This window comes from Nyctereutes procyonoides, unplaced genomic scaffold, assembly GCF_905146905.1.
Source record: "Nyctereutes procyonoides isolate TBG_1078 unplaced genomic scaffold, NYPRO_anot_genome, whole genome shotgun sequence".
Classification (NCBI taxonomy): Eukaryota; Metazoa; Chordata; class Mammalia; order Carnivora; family Canidae; genus Nyctereutes; species Nyctereutes procyonoides.
In genome coordinates, this window is record NW_026575140.1 from 56,272,807 (window position 1) to 56,288,906 (window position 16,100).

The window sequence follows — 16,100 nt, forward strand, 5'->3', positions numbered from 1 at the left end:
CTCCAGGCTAGAAACCCCTGATCTTCGGTTTCCCAATGTCCTGCACAAGATGCAGGCACCCCACCCTTCAGGCTCCCTGCTGTGCTCTCTCGTTGACCTTGAACCTCTTCTGCATGGACCAGCACTGAAGCCTGCAGTGTCTCCAGTGTAGACTATTTCCTCAGTGGATCTTCTTTTGTTGGTGAAACCAGATCAGATCTTTTTGTTGTCCTTGCTCTTTGCAGTCCTGTTCTGTTGCTCTCCTCTCTGAGGATCCTCCTAACTCACTTTCTCGGGGAGACCTCTGCCGAGCTTTCTGTTTGGCTCCCTCTCATCTTTACTTAGGTTCAAGCTGCTTTTATTTCTCTGCCTCTACCTGGGATGGATGTGCCATTTACCTTTATAAAAAGATTGTTTCCAAGAATTCTCATACTGTGCCTTTGATCCTGCCACCTCTTTCATATACACACTGGGGATGGTATCTGGGTTGTTTCCGGGTTTCTTTGTTTGTTTGTTTGTTTGTTTGTTTTTTTAATTAATACCTTCCTCCTCCCCATACCTACTTACTAGCACTCTTACCTTTGAGAGCCTTTAGGCCCGGGCAGCGCTGGGCTGCTGTGGGTGCTCTCAGGCCTGTGAGGTGCTGACCTCTCCTTGAAATAAGCTGAAACCCAGAGAGCCAGAAAGTGGTGGACAGGACTTGGATCTAGAGGGGTCATGTGGACACCATAGCCCACATTCTCAGCCATTCTGCAGACACTATAGATTCGTAAAGTAATTCGGGGCTTCATAACCCAGATTGACTCCTGAGCAGTGGAGGGTAGCCGAGTGGGCAGGAACTAGAGATGTCCATCAGATGCTCATTATGTGCCTCTGGTGGGCATGGTTCTTCAAACAATCTCATATGTTAGAAGCTGCTGTCCAGGGGCACCTGGGTGGCTCAGTGGTTGAACATCTGCCTTTGGCTCAGGTCATGATCCCGAGGTCCTGGGATCGAGCCCCACATCGGGCTCCTTGATCGGCGGGGAGCCTGCTTTTCCCTCTGCCTGTGTCTCTGCCTCTCTATCCGTCTCTCTCATGAATATATAAATAAAATTTTTAAAACAAATAATCTCTCCACATTTTAAGATGGGGAATATGAGGTTCTCCATTTCCCCTGTTGGGAGCTCCCTGGTAACAATAGGTCTTTGCAAGTAGTGTCTTCTCCATCAAAGTTTCCTTAGACCTGAAATACAAGAAACCGTAGCAGAGATTATAAGCAGGTGTTGAGGCACCGCCCGGTGAGTGTGACAGGGAGGGAAGAAACGTGGTCAAGACACCCTGAATCAGCGTGTCCGATCGACAGGAGTTAGCTGAGCAGCCACACAGGCAAACGAAGCAGAAGGGGAACAATCAGAGCTGTTTTCGAGACAAGGTATCATCAGCTTAAATGAGAGGCTCGTTTCTTCGCGTAACAGAAAAATTATTTGTTTGAAGCCAACTGCCAACATCATGATTAGCCTGGAAATGCTAAGTGTTTTTGAATAAAAGTTAACAAATCCGAGAAAACTGCTCTCCTAGCTCTTGAGAAATCACACTTGAATAAAATCCGGATTCCGCCCCCCATGCCTGGGGCCCCTCCCACCCGCCCCCTTCCTGCCTACCAAGCCCCTGCAGCTCTCTGCCTTGCTGGTACTTTGCACCAAATCCTACATTTCCAGGTGCCCCCACCTCCCAGTTCTCAGCAAAGACCTTTGACTTTGCATTCCTGTCTCCATCTGCGTGATCACCTGATTGGGGTGCCCCCCCCCATTTCACTGGCCTATTCTCCCTATTTAGGAGTCTCTACCAGACCATCGCATCTCCTCTCTGCACTCCCTCTCCAGCAGCCACCTCCTTGTTGCCTTAATGGCCTTCCTCAGGCCTTCCTCACATCCTGCTCTCCTTGTTTGTTTTTGTGGTTTATCTTCCATCTGTTTTCCTGACCTTGAGCTCTGCAAGGTCAAAGACTTTGCTCCCTGCCCTGGCTCTTGCACTTAGAAGCATGCCCACCGTTGATTTCTATTTGTTGAAATGAGTGAATGAAATTATTACCTTATCCCGGTACCAGTGAATAGCAGGAATAAAAAATATATATATATTTAGAAAGAGCCTAGGAGGGGCGCCTGGGTGGCTCAGTCAGTGAAGCATTTGCCTTTGGCTCAGGTCATGATTCCGGGATCCTGGGATCCAGGCCCACATTGGGCTCCCTGCTCAGCGGGGATCCTGCTTTTCCCTCTGCCACTGCTGCTTCCTCTGCTTGTGCTCACTCCTTCTCAGATAAATAAAATCTTAAAATAAGTGGATTCCTAGGCTTTTTTTTTTTCAATTAAACTTGTAACAGGACCTGCATTCATTTTATTCAGTGGTATTTACCCAGCACCTACTGCATTGGGCGCTAGGATTTCAAAGATGTAGAAGACAAACATGGTCCTTGTTTGTTGTGAACCTAGAAAACACAAAATTTACCTGAGAGATAGAGATGAAGACCTCATATCTCTCTTTTTTTTTTTTATTTATTTATGATAGAGAGAGAGGCAGAGACATAGGGAGAGGGAGAAGCAGGCTCCATGCACTGGGAGCCCGATGTGGGATTCGATCCCGGGTCTCCAGGATCGCGCCCTGGGCCAAAGGCAGGCGCCAAACCGCTGCGCCACCCAGGGATCCCGACCTCATATCTCCTTAAAAAAAGTATTAACGTAACTTCAAAATTCTACCTCTTTTTGTGTGTGTGTGAGGCAAGAGAGGGAGGCATAGCAGAACAAAATTATTGAGGTTTATCTGAAAAGATAAACTTCAGAGGCTTTTTTTTAAAAGATTTTATTTATTCATGAGAGACACATAGGCAGAGGGAGAAGTATCTGAAGGCAGATGCTCAACCACTGAGCCACCTAGATGTCCCTGTTTTTTGTTTTTTAAAAGAAGAGCAATGATGGCTGCTCTGGTTAGTGCTACTTCAAAACTACTGCAACATGATTCTGGACTTGGAATAAACTGTATGTATAAGAAGTAAATACAAGCTAACATTTTGGATCACTGGATAATGAGCATCTTTGTCAAGCATTGATACTGGGATGTGGGCTGAATCATTTAGGGGAAAAAATTAGATTATATTTTTTACCTCAACTATAATTTTTTCCCCCAGATGAATTAAGGATTGCATTGTAAAAAGTGAAACCATCAAAGTTCTGGAAGAAAATACTGATGGGACTTAAGAATAATGGGTGTTACAAAAATAATATAGATGATTATAATCTTGGTGCAGAAAAGACGTTTTTTAAGCATGAACAACAGGGCAAAAAACCCTTAAAATGTGGTCAGCGCACCTGGGTGGCTCAGTGGTTGAGCATCTGCCGTCAGCTCAGGGTGTGATCCCGGGGTCCTGAGACTGAGTCCCACTCGGGCTCCCTGCAGGGAGCCTACTTCTCCCTCTGCCTGTGTCTCTGCCTCTCTCTGTGTGTCTCTCATAAATAAACAAATAAAATCTTTAAAAAGTAAAAAATTTGGTCTATTTAAATACATAAATTCAAAACTTCTAGATGGTAAAACACACAAGGGGACTATTTTTAATATAATAATGGATGGTGGTTAAAGAGCTTCATATATAAAATATGCTTATAAACCCGTAAGTAGATTATTTCTAGAATCTTCAAATCTTGGTAGCTAGAGAGGCTCTAATAGAATTCCTCCATTGTATAGACAGTAGCATGGAGGCCCAGAGAAGGTAGTTCCCTTACTCAAAGCTCTCTTTGCTCATACTCTCTGCAGTTGAGATAGTAGGTATTGGGATACAGAGAACTGAGATAATGCAACCAGTAACCCTGAAAAATTTATGTTATGGCCAGTTCAAATAGTATAATTCTGAGTATATTTCCAAGGAAGGGTCAGAGTTTATTAGAAAAATTAGACTTTTTTAAGCCTTGGATAAAACAAGTTTAGAGGATTATTAGCCAGCCATGTGTATAATACTTTTGGGTTTCTGGTGCTTTTCTTCTGTTTTCTGGGAGTTTTTGTTTTTTTTTCTTGGGTTTTTTTTTTTTAATAAAAAACCTAATTAGATGTTAAAATTGTTATTTTAATCCAAATTGAGATTTTTATTGACTATGAAGATAGATTCACTTTTTTCAGATCTTAGGGAGCCTTAAATATTTGAACAGAAAGGCCCTAACGCACCACTGTGCCTAGCAGCTTACCTGAATGTCAAGGTCAGTCCTTGAGCAGAAAGAGAAATCCTTCGAAATGTGCCAGTCTGGTTTTTAAACACAAAGCAGATAAAGTGGTGGCATGAAGTCCAAGTTCATCACAAAATTCATAGTGTTATTGCATACTGGTGGGGCGCCTGGGTGCTCAGTGGTTGAGCGTCTGCCTTTGGCTCAGTCGGGTCATGATCCCCGGATCCTGGGATCAAGTCCCAAATCAGGCTCCCTGCACAGAGCCTGCTTCTCCCTCTGCCTGGGTCTCTGCTTCTCTCTCTCATGAATAATAATTTTTTTTTATATAAAAGAACTTTCACTTCTTTGATGGAACCCCCCCCCCCACCAAACTCCTAAGAAAAAAACTGTGTTGTGAACCTTATCCTTATCCTGCCTCCATCTTATTGGCATCTTCCAAGAAAAAAAAAAAAAAAAAGGTTGGGTTAATTTAATACCATTTTAAAAAGAATAATAATTTTTCTAACCTGTGCTGGCAGGTTTTTTCCCCCTGACTTCCACGGTTTCCCCTGACTTCCATGGTGCCAATTCTTGTCCCAAGTCCACCTCATTTTGCCAGTTATGACTCGGGAATGTGTATGCTCTGCTTTCTTTAAGGAGGCCTGTGTACTGTTTTCTTGCAGGGGCGAATCGGGTGCCGGGAAGACAGAAAATACCAAGAAAGTCATTCAGTACCTTGCTCATGTTGCTTCTTCGCATAAAGGACGGAAGGACCATAATATTCCTGTAAGTTTTTCTTCTGTTGTTTGTTGAACTCTTGGGCTTACTCTCTTATAATTTCAGAAGCAAGCGTAAGGAGGCCCAGCATTCTGGTGGGATGACAGCTCCCTGGTCTCCTCCACTCTCACCCAGACACCTACCCCTGCTCAGAAGGGAGCACGCTGACCTGGAAATTGCTATTAACTGGGTATCCGAACAGGCCAACTGGAATTAACGGTTCTAGCTTGAAGCCTAATTTCTGGCAAAGCTGTGGGAAGAATTGTAGCAATCGATAAGCAGTGCTTATGAAAATTTCTTATTTCCACCAAAGGAGGGCCCTCAGGTATCTTTAGCAGTTCTTTTGCAAAGTGGACAGCAGCCCATTGCTACTGTCCACTGTAGCTTGAGGCGAGGAGAGAGACCTGGGGACAATTGATGGTAGAAAAGGATAAGGACAGAAGAGTCCGTTACTGCTAATCTGTAGGTTTGCAGAAGAGGCAGGTGCCCCTGCTAAGTGAATGCCAGCTGGACCCGCTTTCACGGTTCTGAGCTGCACGTTGACACAGTGCTTTGGATGTGGCTCACTGCTCAGGGAAAGACTCAAACTCGCTAACGTTTGCATTTATCTGTTTGTAACAAACAGCAGGAATCGCCTAAACCAGTGAAACATCAGGCAAGTGCTTTTCTTTCTGCTTCTCAGTCTTGAATGCTTGCACTAATTTCTGTCTCTAGATTGAGTCTCCATTAGAAACAAGTACAGTTAGCTCTGAGTGAAATTCACTGTGGAAACAATTTTGAAAGTGTTGTTGCTTACAGATGTATTCTTTTGCAAGCAGCATGCCCTCCTGCTTTTAAATTTGTTTTCTAGATGAGTTTTGATACTTATTTGCCCTTTTATCATGACATTGAATCACATGTTTATGAAGCCTGTCCCTTCAGGGTTTTGTATTTCAAAGACCAGGTGGAATTATTTCGATTCTCCTCAAATACGCAGGAGGCTTACTCTGTGCCAGACGTTACATTTTGAGTCTGGGGCTGCAGCTCGAAAAGTTGTACCTTTTCGGGTTCACACATTTCTAATCTATTAAAGTTTTATAGCCCATAAATGGTTTAACCTTCAAGGCTTTAATGATTTCCTATATAAAGTTAGCACTTTTTGTATCCAGGGCAGGTAGTGGAGGCATGTTAGATCTTCCTGATTAGAGAATGCCCCTGCTCCTGGCTCCCCAGAGCACAGCAAGGGACAGGTGACAAGCCAGGAGGACAAGAAGGGCAGTGCCAAGCCAGACACCTCTGAAGGGAAGGGATGTGTGTCCTGGACTTAACCCTTTCCCAGGCACTGGAGTGTCTGCCACAGGCGTGATGATTTCAAGCTCAGTTGAAGCAGGGAAGAGTGATGCTACAAAAATGATCTATTAATAGAAATTATCTTAGTTTCTGCAGGCAGAGTCCTAGATACCAAGATTTTCAGATGTCTTTCTCAAAATTGTTTAGCTGTCAGACAGCAAAGCCATATTACACCTGTGGGGGTGCCTACGGTGTGCTTTTGTTCCTTCCGCTGTAGAGCAGATTTGCGCAAGTGAATACAAATTGGAAGTGTTAATGAAATAACTGTTATGCTAGACAATACTTAAAGGCTTTTTTTTTTTTTATCCATAACAGAAGGAATCTCTAGACCAGAAATTAGCTTTTCTTTGTGCCTGGTTGATACACACTAAAAATGACCTTTTAATGCGTGCTTAGGTCACTAGTGAAACGGTGTTAGATGATTAATGGCCAGATTTGGGTTTTCCAAATCCACCGTGGAGTACGCACATCGTTGTTGTTAACATTTTGTTTCGATGTCATTTTAAACTACAGAGTGGATCCCCATGGTGTGTGAGTCGCATGCCTACCCCTGGGTTTGACTTTGGGTCAGAGGAGTCCCTGCGGAGCAGGTCTTCTCAAAGGCAGCAGCTTCTCTGGCCGCTGATGTGCATGTCTTGCCTGCATGAACTCGCTGCGCGGACTTTCCAGAGCTGCTTTTCTCCACGTTTATTTTCACAGTCGTCTAGTCCAGCTCTGCTTATGTTTTTAGAAACCTGAGAAGGGTGCTGGTTCTCAGCTTGAGGAACGGGATGCTCATGAGCGGCAGCAACCCTGGAGGGGACTGTGTCAAGAGACCTCTTCTCTGCCCACACTCCCTCCCCTTTCCCAGGGACCCCCTTGCCCCATTCTGGGAATGGCCACCAAAAGTCTGTACTTTGCAAGGTGTTTCTTTTGGTTTGAGATCCCTGGTTTGTGAATTTACATTGAACTGTGCGGGCAGAACTTGCTCAGAGTGCCAGGCACCATTTGTATACGTTCCTAGCATTTTGTCATCAGACTAGCGTGAATCATCAGAACCAAGGGAAGGCGTCTTTGGGTTCCTGATTTTGTGAGTCCTTTATTTATTTGTCTCCTTGCTCATTCTTTTTTTTTTTTTTAACAGCTTTATTGAGGTTTAATTCACATGCCATAAAATTCATGCATTTCTACAGTTCAGCATTGTCATTTTTTTTTTTAGTATGTTGAGTTATGTAGCTGTCCCTGCTGCAGACTTGAGGACCTCCTCATCACCCCAAAAAGAAACTCATGAGGAAAAAAAAAAAAGGCCCATCCACCAGCTGACACATGTCTGGATTGTATACATTTTTTGGGCACTTTGAATGTTGCCCCCGTGAACGTGTGTACAGTTGTCTGCGTGGACCTATGTTTTCCATCCTCCTGGGCATGCACCTAGGAGCTGGGTCCCAGTAGTGTTCCACTGACCATTTTGAGGCCCTGCCCCACCATTCTCAGGAGCAAAGAGTGATGGTGCTGCTGGGCATCCGGCACCACCAGCAATTCATGAGGGTGTTAGTTTCCCCATCTTGTGGCTAGTGCATTCCTCCTTGTTCCATTTGAGCTGTCCCCGCATGCCTTTGTACTTGCCTTTATTTTTTATTGTTATTTTTTTAAAGATTTTATTTATTTATCCATGAGAGAGACAGAGGCAGAGACGCAGAGGAAGAAGCAGGCTCCTTGCGGGGAGCCCAATGTGGGACTCGATCCCAGGACCCCGGGATCACGCCCTGAGCCCAAGGCAGATGCTCAACCTCTGAGCCACTCAGGCACCCTGTACTTGCCTTTAAAATTTAATCCTTATTAATGGAAATATACACCCATTTTCAAAATGAAGCTCACAGTGTTTAAGCAGTGAATGGTAATCAGTATTTAAAGTATAGCATTATAAACTGTGGGTGTGGATGATCCCTGGGTGGCTCAGTAGTTTAGTGCCTGCCTTCGGCACAGGGCATGAACCTGGAATCCCGGGATCGAGTCCCAGGTTGGGCTCTCTGCATGGAGCCTGCTTCTCCCTCTGCCTGTGTCTCTGCCTCTCTTTCTCTCTTTGTCTCTCATGAATAAATAAATAAAATCTTTTAAGTAAATAAATAAAACTGTGGGTGTACTTCTTGGAACAAAGTTAGGTCTTACCTGGCTCTGTCCACCCCCCACTCATGTCCGCTGGAGGTAGTTTGATTTCTGTTTTCCCTCCCCAAAGGTGGCTGTGCCACACCCTCAGAGTCTGGCGCAGTGTCCAGAGCCTGGCCCCAGGCTGGTTTCAGAGCAGCTCTAACAGCTGACTCCTAACACTGAACCATCCCCTAAGAATGACCCGTTCCGGCCAGCCTACCTGCCCTGCTGCCTCTTGAGTCTTCCACACGTGGATGGCAGGTTCAGGATGCCTTCCTACCTGCTGGTCTAGACTACCTTGAGCTAAAGCAAGATGGGGGCAGATAGCCAGCAGCCAGCATGGAAGTTAGAGCTGCCAGTGGACGTTAAGTCTGGTCCTCAGCATGGCTGATGAGCTCCCACCACCTCTTTCAGGTCTTTATGGGCAGCGGGACACCTGCAGCTTTATCCACCAGGCCCGCAGAGCCCAGCACGATCCCAGCCCACATCCCATTGCCGGCTGACCTGGAGTTATACCAACTTCAGACTTGTCTCCCATCTATCACATAGCAGGCATATATTAACTTACTATATAATAAATGCAAGGGCATGACTTTCATCAGGATTCGTAATCCTTTAAAGCATCATATAATTCTAATTACTTAAAACTCTAAAAATAATGTCAGTAGCTAATGCTAAGTGTTCCCCCTACGTTCCCAGTAGACCTTTCTCGTTGTCCTATAGAATACAAACAAGGAACACTGCCCCCCTGATTCTTTTTTTTTTTAATTTTTTATTTATTTATTTATGATAGTCACACACAGAGAGAGAGAGGCAGAGACACAGGCAGAGGGAGAAGCAGCCTCCATGCACCGGGAGCCCGATGTGGGATTCGATCCCGGGTCTCCAGGATCGCGCCCTGGGCCAAAGGCAGGTGCCAAACCGCTGCGCCACCCAGGGATCCCTGCCCCCCTGATTCTAGCAGAAAGGTTAGCACTTAGCCACCGTCCCCTGATGGTTTCTAAGGGGCTCCATAATTTGCTTGAAAGATGTTAGCGCTGTTTAATCAAAATGTGAAATTGTATGACACCCAAATGATCAAATGTCATGGTACTTTCTTAATTCAAGACCCTTTTTATGTGTTTTCTGGTGTTATTTCTGAGATCTTTACTTGGTCCCATTGATGTCACCAGTCTGTTAGAAAAGTGATACCACGACCCTGTTAACATAGTGGCCTCAGCAGCAGAGACCAGGAGTGCCTCAGTTGGCAGGTACCATGGTGCCAGTGAAGACCCTTGACTCGATTCTTACCACCACTCTTGGCTCACCATTCCACCCCCAAACCCTACTAGAAGGTTTTGGGACTTCTGATCATACATTCATTCAGCAGACACTCCCGGAGCATCCTTCTGACCCAACAATGAGCTCAGTGCAGAGGATACGACCAGTTATCACAAGCCAGCAGAAGGACTAGAATCAGTAGATCACTCACATAAGCACACCCACATACACAAAGAAGGAAAGAATCCTTGTGACCACCTCTAGGGAATATTGAAATGAGATGTGCCATACTCGTTTTACCTCCAGATTAGGAAAACATCTGAAAGGTAAAATATTAAAGTTTTTTTTTTAAGATTTTATTTATTCATGAGAGACAGAGAGAGAGGAAAGAAAGGCAGAGACACAGGCAGAGGGAGAAGCAGGCTCCACATAGGGAGCTCAATGCAGGACTCGATCCCGGGACTCCAGGATCCCAACCCTGAGCTGAAGGCAGATGCTCAACTGCTGAGCCATCCAGGTGCCCTAAAGTATTTTTTTTACCTTATGATTTGACAGGATGATAGTGTGTCATTTTAAGGAATCTAGATTCTAGTTCCCTGATCTAACAGTAGATGGTTAGTGTAAAGGTAATGCCCCATTTATGAAAATCCAGAGTTTTTCTGACAGTTTTTACATTCTGATCACACAAACCATGTGAGGTAAGGAGGATTCTGGAGCCCAGTTTGCGCAGTGCTAGGATACCCAAGACTTTGTAAGATGTTGGTCATGGCCAGTCCAACGTGGGGCTCGATCCCAGGACCTCAGGGTCATGACCTGAGCTGAAGGCAGACGTGTAACCAATGGAGTGCCCCAAGCACCCCCAATAACTGCCATTCTTAATGATGCTTCTCAGTTGTTCAAATTGGTCCCCAGGATACCAAATTTAAGAAATCTGGGGAGCGTATAATGGTTAGAAAGATTTACATCAGAAATAATCTGGTGTTTTGAAGTCCATAAACCAGAGGATGCGCTGCAAGGGAGCATCCTATCTAATGCCAGGAAAGGAAGTTCATAGCACAGATGTACGTTGTGCTTGAGACCTGTCAAGATCTGGACAATTGAGATAAATGCTAAAGCGTAGACCTGTGGGGAAGTACCTCCCTGTGCCCTGGGCCTCCATAGCACTTCCCCACCCTTCCTGCTGCACTAGATGCTAAGACTGAGTGTATGGCACACATTTGTTCTGCATCATGCAGCGGCTGGCCATGAGTTTAAGAATCTTATGTGAGGGTCCCTTTATCCCTCTCTTGCTTAGAGAATCCCATTTGCCTGATGGTTTGTAAGGCTTTCTTCAGGTCTAGAATACTGGTATTCTAAAATACAGGGGTAAGATATGTGTTTGGAAAAAGCAGATTTCTCTAAGCCCTACGATATAATTCTAAAATTACATTCCAGGAACACAACGTCACTTTCTAGTGCTTTTTGTGGCCGGTGATGGCATCGTGCTTTCTCATACAGCTTCCTATTGTGTGTCATGATCAAGGCACATATTAACGTGCTTACATCTTCTGTTTGTAAAAACCTGCCTTCTAGCTGAATTTGCTGCACATAACTAAAGACACTGATAAAGCATGTAGGTTATCACAGACTCTACTTAGCCCTTAAAATTTGAGCAAGAGGCCGTAACAGCATCTGCATTTCTGTCCTGTCTGAAAGTGGAGGTGAGGACATTGCCCTGTCTGCATCATTAAGACACTGCGTGAAGCCCTTGGCACGTCTTCCACAGTCTAGTGGTGATTATTAGAATTGGCTGCCTTAAGTCACTGGAACAAGGCAGAGGACAAATGAACAGAAGCATAAGTGTTAATATGTTCTTCATCGCAGCGTCCTGCTAGATTTCATTTCATGAAAACGTGTTTGCTTTATTTTCACAATTCTCCACCTAATTTATGTGCCCTGCCCTTAGAGTTCTCTTCTGTGCTCAGTGTAACCTTTTCTGATCCCTCTGATCACTTTATAAACTTTATAAATTGTTTTCCTTTGACAGAGCCCAGTGGGACCAAGAATCAAGCCGAAAAGGGTACAGGGTGGCAAAAAAAATGAAAACACTGAGGGGAAAAAAAGGATGTGTTTTGTATTTTCCTCCGAGGATTGGAGTAAAGACATGAGATTAACGTTCATATGCTCTGTGTGTGTGTGTGTGTGTGTGTGTGTGTGTGTGTGTGTGTGATGTCTTTTAGGGGGAACTTGAACGGCAGCTTTTGCAAGCAAATCCAATCCTGGAATCCTTTGGAAATGCGAAGACTGTGAAAAATGATAATTCATCTCGCTTTGTAAGTCTGAAAACACCAGAAACTTTTAATTTCTCTGATTTTTAGTTAAATGTCTATTGGGATTAAGCAGCTAGAGTACTTTTTTCTTCCTGGATTTTGGGGAGAGGCTAATCAATGCAGTATGGAGCGATACCGCCCAGTAGGAATATTGACGGGTCTCATGTAATATTCAATTTTCTAGTGGTCGCATTTTAGAAAGGAAAAAATATGGAAGTCATTGTAATGATGTATTTACCACATATAATTATACTGGATGGCACATGACTCGTTCTTCATCTTTGGGGACGATCTGTAACACTCATTGCTGGCTGGGCGTGGAGGACTTAGCACACAGCACTAGGAATGTCCACGCTCTGCAGAGTTGGTATTCAGTGTCGTCAATTGTCCTGTTCATACTTGCTGTTTCTACAGGATATGGAGGTCAGAATAATGAGTCTGTTCTGTTCCTTCTCTGTAAAAATCCTCTCAGCTGTTTGGCTTGCTCAATTCCTGGAGAGCTTTCCTCTCTCCTTCCGTTGGATCACCTGTCCCTGACTGCCTGGGGCTGGCCTTCTAGGCGATGGCCAGATCAACTCTCCCCGTTCAGCTATTCCCAGCCCACTCATCAGTGGCAGATCTTCTCTAGAACCATATTCAGCAAATTGGGCCTGCCCGCAGTAAAGCCCTCACCCTGGATATATAGTCCTCAAGATGCAATAACCATTTCCACAGTGAGGTTGGAAGGGGGCTTCAATTTCAGTTATTTCTCCTTAAATCATTGAGTTAATATCTATGTTTTTTCTCCCTCCTCTGATACTAGAAGTATTTGTAAAAGCTCAGAAGGCCACGTTAAGAGAGGCTTTAATTCTCATGACTCTCTCATGGGTAGTTTTGGGGAATCTAGTACCATTATGATGTACGGTTTTACCCTGAAGATGTGAAGTCATGATGTTCGTGTTGACTTTCTGATGGCACAGATTGGGGTGGTTAGTGGAAACAGCCAGATATGGGATCACAGAGGACCCAGTGAACCCAAAGGTAGCCAGATAACCATCTGCAGGAGTCTGCAGGACTGCCATAAAGAGCTCCCCAAACCGAGGGGCTTTATTTTCTCAGTATTGGAGGCTGGAAGTCCAACACCAAGGGAGAACAGGGCTGGTTTCTTCTGTAGCCTCTCTCCTTGGTTTGTCAGTGGCCACATCCTCCCTCTGTGCCTATGCCCTGTTCTTTTCTTGTTAAAGACACTAGTCCTGTGGGACTAGGGCCCTAGTGACCTCGTTTGGACGTAATTATCTTTTAAAGACCCTGTCTCCAAATATAGTCCTGTTCTGAAGCACTGGGACTTAGGACTTTGACATAAGAATTGGGGGCAGGACATCCGACTGAGCCCATGGCACCCTCAGAGGGTCCAAGAGGCTGTCAAGTTACAGAAGAAATAGGGATCTATTTGTTTGAGACATTGTTTATTCGCAGAAGATAAATTTTGAAGATTCATTTAATCCAAATCCATTAGGTAGTGGTTTTTTTTTTTTTTTTTTTTTTTTTAGCTTTTAACATACAGAGTGGGATACGAATATACCTGTGTCAGGAGAAAGTCTGGGTGTGACTTTGGGGTTTATAAAAGATTTGGGGGCACTAAGCTTCATTTATAGAGTTTTTGTCATCATCCCCTGGATCTTCAGCATTGAGCCTGAGCCACATTTAAATCTTAAATTCATCCCACTGAAAGCCCTGTGTTTAGTGGCTATATCATTGGATAGAAGAAACAGTGAGCTACCAGCTTTGGTATGTGCATCTCTATGAAGATTTACAAGGATTTCTTAGTGGAAGATGTTTCGTTTTACCACATAAATGTGAAGTTACCAATCTATTCTGATTCCCCCCTGCCCCAAACCACACTTTAAATTCAGGAGAAACCATTTTGTGACTAGCTAGCTGTCCCCTCTTTGCCTAGAAAAGATAAATTGCAGCCAACCAGTCCTTGTTCTTTGGTAAAGAATGTCGTGAGTCTGTCACTAAGTGGTCGGGATCCATCTGCCTGCCAGCGATTTTGTGTTTGGTGCAGATGGAAGTAGTATTCTGTATTAGTCAGCTGTTGCTGTGTAACAAACTGCCCTGACCCTAGTGACCTGAAACCTGTATCACTCGGCATGTCTGTGTGATGGGTGGTTCTGACTCAGGGCCTCTCACCACCACTAAGGTGGTGTTGGCTGGGGCTGTAGTCCTCTGCAGGATCTTCTTCCAAGCTGACTTGGGCAGGTTTTGGCAGGAATCCTTGGTTCCTCACCTTGAGGCCTCTCTGGAGGCATGCCCGCTCATGACCTGGCAGCTGGTGTTTCCCTAGAGCAGGTGATCCAAGAGAGCAGGACAGAAGCCACACAGTGAATGCTCTTTACGACCTTGGAAGTCACACACCAGTCCTTTGATGTATTCTACTGGTCACTCAGACCAGCTCTGGTACAGTGGGAGCAAGGGAACTGCACAATTACACAACAATGGGAACGCCAAGGTTAGGGATTACCGAGGCCATCTTGGAAGTTGGCTCCCACACGTCATTAGAGAGATTTCTGTATTGACAAATATAAGCTGTGACCTGTAATTTGCATTACTCTAGATCAGTGGTTCTCCGTTGGAGACGCTCAGGGGCCATTTGGTATCATCTGGAGGCATTTTTGGTAGTTCGATTTGGGTGACACTTAGTGGTCTGCCTCTGGCATCTAGTGGGGAGAGGCCAAGGTTGCTGCTAAACATCCAACATTGTACAGGACAGGCCCCGCGACAAAGAATTATCCAGCCCAAAGTGTCAAACTGTCGAGGTTGAGAAACCCCCGTCCAGCTTGTTTCTTCAAATTGGAGTCTAAAGCAAGGTAATCATTTTTGAAATTTATTTGCGAAATAATTACTATACACGAGTCTCTTTAAAGCTTACTATTTATGCATCCTATTCCAAAGGTTGGTAAATAATTCTGGTCGGAACTAACTTTACATTGTACTGGCAGGAAGAATTTCTTAGATGGTTTTCTAACAAGATGGATTCCAGTGAGAATCACCCATCTAATCTAAATCCTTAGTAAGCCCAGTGTCAGCTGGAGTGCCAGCTCCCAAAGCACTTGTACTACTGGATGATAATCTCGAAGTCTACTCATTCTAATCTATTAAAAGCTCATCGTTTTTAAGGAAAGAAGATTTTTCGCTAAGGCAGTGTTCTTACATGTAGCTAGTTCAACGGAGACACAAACATGTCCTTACATTGTTGGCTTCAGGTTGCAATCCTTAGAAAGTCAGCTTTATGTTGATATATAGGACTTTTTTTTTTTCTTAAGAAACAGCAGTAACTAGCTACTAACCCATCATAAGGCATTCACTGTACAAAGCCACAACAAGTAGTTGGTTTTAGTGGTTCCACAAAAAAACAGTGAAGGATCTGGTTACACTGTGGACAGGAGCTCATGCAGCTGAAAGGTCCCTTTGGCAGTTCTCTGCAAGTGTGGCCGATGCTTTGCTTCTTGGGGTGCTCTGGGCTCATCTTCTAACCACATTGTACAGAATTCACATTTGACTGCCGGGCACTCCAGTAAATTCTTGAGCTCCTGTCCTCTGCCCGGCACTATGGTGTGCACATGCTCTTTCCATTGGGATGTCTGAATAGGTCTCTCAGATGTCATGTGTTCCATATGGAACCTTTTCTACTTGAAATCTGTTCCTTACGTCTTCTGTCAGGATGTGGTCCCATCAGCACCCCCCCCCCCAGTTGCATAAGTGTAAAACAAAACACAACAACAAAAACCCAGAAAAATAAAATAGCTAGGAATCTCCAGGCCCCACCCTTTCCTCGTGGCCCCTGTCCAGCCCGGAGCACATCCTGTTGCCACGCTTCCAGATCAGTCCACAGTTCTCCTTCCACTTCTCCTAAACACCTGCTTGGTCTAAAATTCTACCTGAGACGGTCTCTCTGTGGCTCTGCATGGTGTCCTCTTGGCTTTTCTCAAGTACTCACAGTCTGTGGGTGAGCAGGCTGCTTCCTGGTGACCCCTGTATCTCACATGAGGGACTGTCTCCCTGCTCTCTGGATCCATAGTTCCTGGCGCTGTGCCTTGCACATGGAAGTACACAGTAGGTGCACATTAATGGAATACATTTAATTACAATGTGGTTACCTACACAGCAA

General features: G+C 44.7%; 1 protein-coding gene across 4 annotated transcripts in view; it reads left to right on the top strand.

Moving 5' to 3' along the window:
- MYH10 (myosin heavy chain 10) overlaps window positions 1-16,100 on the top strand; it is a 121,698-nt gene that overhangs the window by 37,962 nt on the left and 67,636 nt on the right. For all 4 annotated transcript variants that reach the window (XM_055305128.1, XM_055305129.1, XM_055305130.1 and 1 more), the window contains exons 5-6: window positions 4,832-4,934; window positions 11,861-11,953. In XM_055305128.1, the coding sequence (XP_055161103.1) occupies window positions 4,832-4,934; window positions 11,861-11,953 (196 nt within the window). The remainder of the gene's footprint in view (window positions 1-4,831; window positions 4,935-11,860; window positions 11,954-16,100) is intronic.